Consider the following 8258-nt stretch of genomic DNA (forward strand, 5'->3'; position numbering starts at 1 on the left):
GAACCCTGAAAGGTGTTAGCACTGGTCTGATTGCTCACCAGCCCCCACCCTGCACACTGCCAGCTCTTCTAGAAGCTGGGGTTGGATGGGGGCAGGAAGTAACCTTGTATTCAGTTCCCAGGGTCCTGAGGCCCAGGTCAGGAAGGCGATCCTGGAGAGATGCATGAACAGGAAGCTCCCACACCCATGAGTGACTTTGGAGACTCCCAGCCAGTAGACTGAGGCGTTCAGGAGCTTCTGTCCTATGTTCTGCCTGTAAGCTCTTGGCTAGAAATCCCTGGGAAGTCCCAGCTGCCACAGAAAACCGGGTGAGGGGTCAAGAGCAGCTTTTCTGAAGATCTCTGATACCCAGGATGGAAGGTGCCTTCTGCTGCCTCGGGAGGAAGGAGTTTCTCCATAGCCCCTTGTAGCCTAAGTGGCTGCTCCCCCAGGTGGATCTCCTCTGCCCTCAGAGGCTGACCCTTGCTACCTGATCCATATAAGGGCCTGCCTCCCCTGACGTGATAGGGAGGCCCTAGGAGTTGTGGGTGTCTGTGGTGCGTGCTGGCAGGAGCCTCCATCATGATCTGGGGTTCCTTTGCGGCCCTGCTTCTGCTGCTGGTGGCAGCTCCCCTGAGGTTGAGTCAGCATCTGCACCCCAAGCCTGGCCTTGAATACAGCTACGACTGCGGGGTGCAGGGTATGCAGCTGCTGGTGCTCCCCAGGCCAAACCAGACTATCCGATTCAAGGTTCTGGGTGAGTGCTGGCAGAGGCCTGTCTCAGCTTCCAGCCCCAGTCCCAAGCCCAGTCTGCTGCAGGGAGGCAGCTAGAGCCCTTTTCCTAGGGCAAGAGCAGGAAGAGTAGAGGCCATTCAGAGGATTGCAGGAGCCAGCCTCTTGCCCTGGCACCACCCAGAGACGGGGAGGTAACCACCAGAGCAGAATCTCCCGGGTGCCTGCGTACAGGGATCAGCTGTGAGGAAGGCAGGGACTGACTCAAATCCGCTGGGCTCTGGATCTCCAGCCCTGTCCTGTGGCTGCAAAGCTCTGGGCTGGCAAACCACTCTGAATTCAATTGCCCTGAGGAATATGATCTAATACAGGGAACAGGTGTGGGGGAGTCTGCAACAACTTGAATCTGCAGCTTCAGAGCCATATCTGCAAAATAGGCAAAGACGATCCCCTGTTCCCCCACAACTTGCCGTGTGCACTGAAAGGGAAAGGTGGGGGGCAGGCCCACAGGATGGAGGTGGTTGGTGCCCACTGTTCTGAGAAGAGCGCCTAGCAGGATCCCTAAGCGACTGCAAGAGCCAGTTAACGTGACAAGCAAGCTTTATTCTTTCACTCTGCCCTCATTCCACCCCTTATTACGTGTGCCTAAGAAATTTCTGGCTCCTGGGGATTCCTAGATGCCTCAGTCAAGAGCTGAGGATAACTAAAGGTAGACTCTCAGGTGTCCGGACCGTCTGACACACTGTAAACTCTCTGCATCCCCGCTACCAAGAGCCAATGACCACTTAACTTCCCGCAGAAGCCAAAACCAGATAGGGAAAGACACTTGTCTAAGGCCTCACAGCCAAGCTAGCAAGCAAAACTAGGTCCTGAAACAAGCCTGCCTCTGTCCAGAGATTTTCAGAGGCTTCCAGCAACCTCTCTCTCCAGCACTTGCTTTCCTCCCCACCCCCACCCTCCAGACGAATTTGGGAACCGGTTTGAGGTGAATAACTGCTCTATCTGCTACCACTGGGTCATCTCTGAGCCCCAGGAGCCCGCAGTATTCTCAGCTGGCTACAAAGGCTGCCACGTGCTGGAGAAGGTAAGGGCAGAGGGAGTTTGTCCTAACAGCCCCTCGTGGACAGAGAAGACGGAGCCTGCGATGGGTGGAGGAGTGGGCAGGTGACAGATTAGGTCCTAAGACATGTCACAAATCAGCTCCCTCTCTATCAGAGCTGCTCAGTTCCCACTCATACCACAGCCACCGTGGGTGGCAACCACTCCAGGGCTGGATGTACAGGTCAACAGCCGGGCTCCAGGCTCTGGCCTCTAGCCCAGCGCTCACCTGCAGTGCCAGGTGGCCACCCTCAGCTGCTCTCTAAGGCTCTCTCACCTGCAGGATGGGCGGTTCCACCTGAGGGTGTTCGTGCAAGCTGTGCTACCCAATGGCCAAGTGGATATGGCACAAGATGTCACTCTGATCTGTCCCAAAGCAGACCACATTGGGACTCCGGACCCCTACCTGGCTCCCCCCACCACACCTCAGCCTTTTACACCTCAGCATTTTACACCTCAGACTTTTGACCCCCGCCCCAATTCTGGCCACACCTTGGCTGGGTCTGGCCACACTCTTCTCAGCACATTGTACCCAGAGCACAGTTTCATAAATGCAACTCCTCCTCCACCATCCCCGGGACCCGGACCTGCTGGGCCCACTGTGCCTCATCCCCAGTGGGGCACCTTGGGACCCTGGGGATTACCTAAGCTGGATTCTGTAGGTACGTGGGAGTTCTGTGTGCACATGCCTGTGACTGGGACCCTTGGGCTCTAAGTAGTCATTTTCTTATGGCTCTGTCACCAACCCTAGGTACGCATCTGCCCCAGGAGAGGTGTCAGGTAGCCTCTGGGCACATCCCCTGCATGGCAAAAAGTAGTTCCAAGGAAGCCTGTCAGCAGGCTGGCTGCTGCTATGACAACACCACAGAAGTGCCCTGTTACTACGGCAACACAGGTACAACCTCTCATCCCAAGCATGTTCCTGGCATGGCACGGGGAGTCTCCCCTCCATCTAGCTGAACTGCCTTGCAAGCAAGCAGTTTAAGGGAAGTCCAGCTCCCAAGTGCAGGCAGACACCCTCAGCGGGAAGAGCAGCTGCCCCAGGGAACTGCTAGGTTTCTCCTCACAGTCCCTGACCTTCAGATCTCAAACAGCTGCACGAGATAAGTCACGTAGAAGCTTTTATGGCACTCAGCACTCGTCAGCCCTTTGTTCCAGCAGCTCATTAGGGCATTTGTTTAGGCCTACACGGGGAAGAAGAGTGTTCAGGTCCCTTGACTCCTCGCTAGTAATGAAATCGATTGTCACCCAGCAGCCCATCCCCGGTCTCTGAACTGAGAGACTCTGAGTCCCAGTGTTCTGATCTGCCTTTGTCCAGTCACTCTCCAGTGTTTCCGAAGTGGCTACTTCACTCTGGTCATGTCCCAAGAAACAGCCTTGACCCACAGGGTCGTGCTGAACAATGTCCGCCTGGCCTATGCCTCCAATGGATGCCCTCCTACCCAGAAGACAAGTGCTTTCGTGGTCTTCCATGTCCCTCTCACCCTCTGCGGAACAACAATCCAGGTAGGAATAAACCGGAACTGGAGGTGAGTTCCACCGCTTGAGGGACCTCGCCTGCTAGCTACTCCTCCCTCCTCAGCTGGGATAGGCTGCCGACTGGAAGTGAGTCCCACCACTAGGGGGTCTCACTCACTACCTCCTCCTTAGGTGGTTGGGGAGCAGCTTATCTATGAGAACCAGCTGGTGTCTAACATTGATGTCCAAAAGGGGCTGCAGGGTTCCATCACTCGGGACAGTGTCTTCCGGTGAGTGGTAGCAGGGCTGCAGACTTGGGTGTGAGGTGCGGGAGAACTCAGCACAGATATGGAGGCAGCTGGGACAAATCCTAACTCTGGTATTGCCTAGCCTTGTGACCTAAATGAGCTAATGAATCTCTTGGAACTCCCCTACCATGCAAATGAGAGGCTAAGTCCTTCGCGCTTATCTGTATATGTGGCCCAGGCAGAGCCAATAGCAGGCTCCCAAAGAGCCCTGCCTTTATCTAAGAACTAAGGTTTCAGTACTTGACGGCATCCCTTCCAAGCTCCAGGAAGGAGCTGTGGTGGTTGCCACCAGATTGCGACACCACAGAGGAGACTACACCTCAGTCTGAAGCATCTGAGGGTGCAGTGGAGGAAGGGACTGGGAGAGGAACCCTAGAGGGAGAGGCCTCCTGGACCCATTAGCTCAGGGGCCACAACCATCCCAGCTACCTACCATGACAGTAGGGGTGACCCTAAGGGAGCCTGCCCTTGTAACACCTGGCTTTGAGCTTTCAGGGCAAGGTAGCTAGCCAGTGTACTCTGCCAGAGAAAGCCAGTACATCAGTCATGGGCTGTCTGGGTCCTGGGTCCTGTGCCTGGGTCCATGTGGGTGTTTGGTAGCCCCTCTCCCCCGCCACTCTATCTGCTGCAGGGTTAGGGTGTGAGATTAGTGTCAGAGAACAAAGGTCTTTTAACACAAAGTACTTCTGGCCCAGAGATGGAGACACAAGTCTGTAGCATGCTTTAAGCTTTTAGATTCAAGACAGCTGGTTTCAGCACAGCACTGGGGACTTTGGGGAGAGGAAGCAGAGAAGTGTAGGGGGACAGATGGAGTCTGTTGGGATTAGGATAGAGGGGCAAAGATAGCAGAACCTTCACTAGTGAGCTTACTACAGCAGCATAACACACCATCAGTGGGCATCCTGGGACCCTGGAGGCATGGATTGGTGACCCTGTGGCACTTGGGTTTCCAAGGGAGACAACTAGACATTGCTAGACTACCTGCAAAGACAAGCAAAGCAAGGCCCTGAGAGAGTCTATGGCCTCACACAATCCTCACTAGAACCTCTCAGTGCTGCAAAGAGGATAAATGAGGTTTAGGCACTAACTGGTTGTTCCTGGCTCCACAATCTAGGTCTTCCCACCAGGCTTCAAAGACTTCAAGTGCCAGGACAGAGCCCTGCTGTCTTGATACTGTGGTACTTGGCACCTAGACTAGGGTCTGGGATAACCAGTTCAAGCTGGTGTAGAGCAGTAGGCAGAAGGGCAGGAAGGGTGAACAGTGATGTCCATGGCCCAGTGATGACTCTAGAAGCATCTCTACTCCCACAGAGGATGCTGTCCCTTGCATCCCTTGCTGGGAAGTGAATGATTAAACTCTGAGATGTGGCCTCCCCCAACCTCTCGCTCTTGGACTTCAGGCTTCATGTTCGCTGTATCTTCAATGCCAGTGACTTCCTGCCCATCCAGGCTTCTATCTTCTCGCCCCAATCACCTGCCCCTGTGATCCAGTCTGGACCCTTGCGGCTGGAGCTGAGGATTGCCAAGGGTACAGCCCCCTTCCCTAGCCCCACCCACCCACTGCTTTTTCCTCCTGCCTCTAATGCCTGACACACACCGCTCACCATCTGCCCTAGGCTCCTAAGCCCCTCTCCCCACAGATAAGACTTTCAGCTCCTTCTATCAGGAGAACGACTACCCCATTGTGAGACTGCTCCAGGAACCAGTCCACGTGGAGATCCGTCTCCTGCAGAGAACCGACCCCAGCCTGGTCCTGGTGCTACACCAGTGCTGGGCCACTCCCACTTCCAGCCCCTTCCAGCAGCCCCAGTGGCCTATTCTGTCAGATGGGTGAGTGGCACAGGTGACTAGGCTGCACCCTGGGAGGGGGCTTCCTGCCAGCCACACCTCCCTAAGGAGGCTTCTGGGCTTCTCTTTGATCTAGGTGTCCCTTCAGAGGTGACAACTACAGAACACAAATGGTGGCCGTGGACAGGACAGAGCTGCCTTTCTGGTCGCACCACCAGCGGTTCACCGTTGCCACCTTCACTCTCCTTGACTCCAGTTCCCAGAATGCCCTTAGGGGACTGGTAGGAAGACCTTGTGTTCCTTGTGTCCCACCCCACCTGTTGAGTGCTAGTTAGGAGGTCACCGGATCTGGCACCCTACAAGCTAATGCAAAGATTCCAGCACAGGGGCTGGCTTTCACCAAGTAGGGTGGACAATACCAAGGGGTAGGAGGCAAGGGGTATGGGAGAGATGACTAACAACTTGGGAGAGAAGGGAAAAAGTAGCTGATGAGATGGTTCAGCAGAGAGCGGTAACTGTTGCCAAGGCTGCTGACTTAGGTTCAGTCCCTGGATTGAGTCACATTATGGAAAGAGAGAACTGATTCCCAAAATTTTCCCTGACCTTCAAATGTGTGCCCTGGCATGACAGTCCCCTACACATGCAAACGTGTGTGAAAGAAACGTTGGAAGGAAACAGAGCGAGACTACAATCAACCCTAAATCTGAACCCCAGTTGTGGTGTTCTAGTGTGGCCTCACTTCTGATTCTAGAAATGATAATGTGTTCCTTGTTCTTCTGCTTTGGTTTATAACATAGCAACTTCTCCAAAAGATAAAAGTTGGATGCACTTAGGGCGTTTAAACCTTGGGTTTTTCTGTATGGTGTACAAATGGCACCGTAGGTAACACACTAGTATGGTCCAACCCGTGCTCATCGCACATCCTGCCAGTTCCACACTGTTCACAGATGTCTCGTGTCTAAATCATGGCCCTTAACTGATCAGGTGTGGACTGGTTCCACTGGTAGGCAGAGCTGAGGGCGGTGCAGGGTGGCATCGCTCCCACCTTGCCTGTGTGCTGCCTCCCAAGCCAAGAGGCACTGGCCTGCTACATGGAGGGTGCCATGACTGAGGTCTACGGTGCTGCCTCTAGTCACCTCCCCTGGGCTATTCTGGGAGCAATGGTGCCTTGACTTCCCCTCTGCCTCCAGGTATTGTCTTCAGGGGTACAGAGAAGAGAGCAGACATATGTTATCTGGCTCTGTGGCCAAACCTCACCTCCTGTGAGCTGGGTGTGTGGGAAGAAAACACCCTGCCTCCCAAGAGTTCTGCTCCTAGGGGCAGAGGGCAGAGGACAAGCAAAGGACTGTAGCTCTCTTGAAGGCACCAGTTCCTGCCTTGCAGGGGATGCCTCTGCAAGTCTGGGCTCTCAGGAAGAGGAAGATTTGAGCTCCAAATTGGGAACACAATTTGCATGCCTACCAGTATGAAGCAGCTGTGGTCTTAGTCTGCTTGCCCACGTCTCTCCCTGCACTAACACGGTCCTGCACCTGAATCCTTCACCCCTGCCTCTGTGCTGCCAGTCCAGCTGCACAAAACTAGTCCACCCCTTGACTGGCTTTCTTTGTACCAGGTCTATTTCTTCTGTAGTGCCTCTGTCTGCTACCCTGAGGGGCCCGAGGCATGCTCTACTATCTGTGACTCTGGGATGCCAAGTGAGTCAGGTTGGGGGTGGTGTTATTTGTCCTCTGATGCAACCTTAGACCTGCGGCTCTCAGACCACCGGGAGGGAGCAGGAAGCCAGACAGCTTTGTTCCTTGGCAGGGCACCGCCGATCCTCTGGTCACAATGGCACAATCCGGGCCTTGGACATTGTGAGTTCTCCAGGAGCAGTGGGCTTTGAGGACGCTGCTAAACTCAAGCCTTCAGGTACCGGGGTTTGGGGTGCCCCAAAGGCCATGCCTTCTCTCTAAAAATGCTGATGAAAACAGGAAACAGGGAAGCTCCGTGGTGGTGTAACTCCACTAGATGAGGAACTAAGATAGCCCAGCCCCTTATCTGCCTGAGAGACAGCTCCAGGTGGACCTTCCCCATCTCTTCTCTGACAGGCTCCACCAGGAACTCCAGTTCAAGACCCCTGCTCTGGCTATTCCTCCTGCTGGTTATCACCCTTTGTCCTGGGGGCTGGTGTCTTTGTGGAGCTGGGCTGGACCTGGGCCCAGGAACTCTGGGAAGGCACCAGATGTTAAATGGGCTTAATAAACCACTGTCTGAAAACTACTGAAGACAAATGTAGGGAAGCTGCTTATGAAACCCGATGTATGTCTTATCCAAGGGTGTGTGTGTTTGAGGGGGAACAGGGTCTTACTCTATAGCCTAGACTGGTTTTAAACTCGGTGATTCTTCTGCCTCAGAGCTCTGGGATTACAGGGGTGAGCTACATGAGAAACTTGTTCCTTGAGGTCAGATGTGTTCTTTCAGAATCGTGAGCCCCCATTCCAGTCATGTGCCCTATAACATTTCAATCAACAGCTTGCCATCTATAAGACAGTATCTCTGTAAAATTATAGAGCTGAAATGCTCCTGTCACTCCTGATGCCACAGCCACTGTTAACAGTGCGATGTAGTGTCACAGATATGCACAAGTATGGGCCGAATGTATACTCGTGTGGCATATACACACGAGTGTACCCACAGCACGCAATACTTGATTATACCAGGACTGTCAACTGGCTTAGATTTCCTATACTATTCGTTGACTTTTTTTATTACTGTACATGTGTGGGCTGCACAGTGGACAGACAACCTCGTGGAGTCGGTTCTCACCTTGACAAGAGCTCTGGAGCTTGAACTCAGCTCATCAGGCTTGCTCAGCAGGTGTCTTTGTCTATGAATCACCTCATTGGCTTTTACCAT

The 8258-nt window shown here is 53.9% G+C and overlaps 1 protein-coding gene across 1 annotated transcript; it reads left to right on the forward strand.

Annotated features, from left to right (window-relative positions):
* Positions 1–531: 531 nt before the first annotated feature.
* Zp1 (zona pellucida glycoprotein 1) lies at positions 532–7591 on the forward strand. The gene is given in 13 exon segments (XM_057778691.1): positions 532–736; positions 1674–1795; positions 2093–2471; positions 2561–2704; positions 3128–3315; positions 3460–3557; positions 4976–5103; positions 5216–5405; positions 5500–5644; positions 6976–7057; positions 7167–7271; positions 7451–7515; positions 7517–7591. Coding segments are annotated over 13 exon segments (1896 nt in total). The 5' UTR covers positions 532–561.
* The last annotated feature ends 667 nt before the right edge of the window (positions 7592–8258 follow it).

The sequence above is a fragment of the Chionomys nivalis genome, chromosome 8 (genome assembly GCF_950005125.1).
Source record: "Chionomys nivalis chromosome 8, mChiNiv1.1, whole genome shotgun sequence".
In the NCBI taxonomy this organism is placed as follows: domain Eukaryota; kingdom Metazoa; phylum Chordata; class Mammalia; order Rodentia; family Cricetidae; genus Chionomys; species Chionomys nivalis.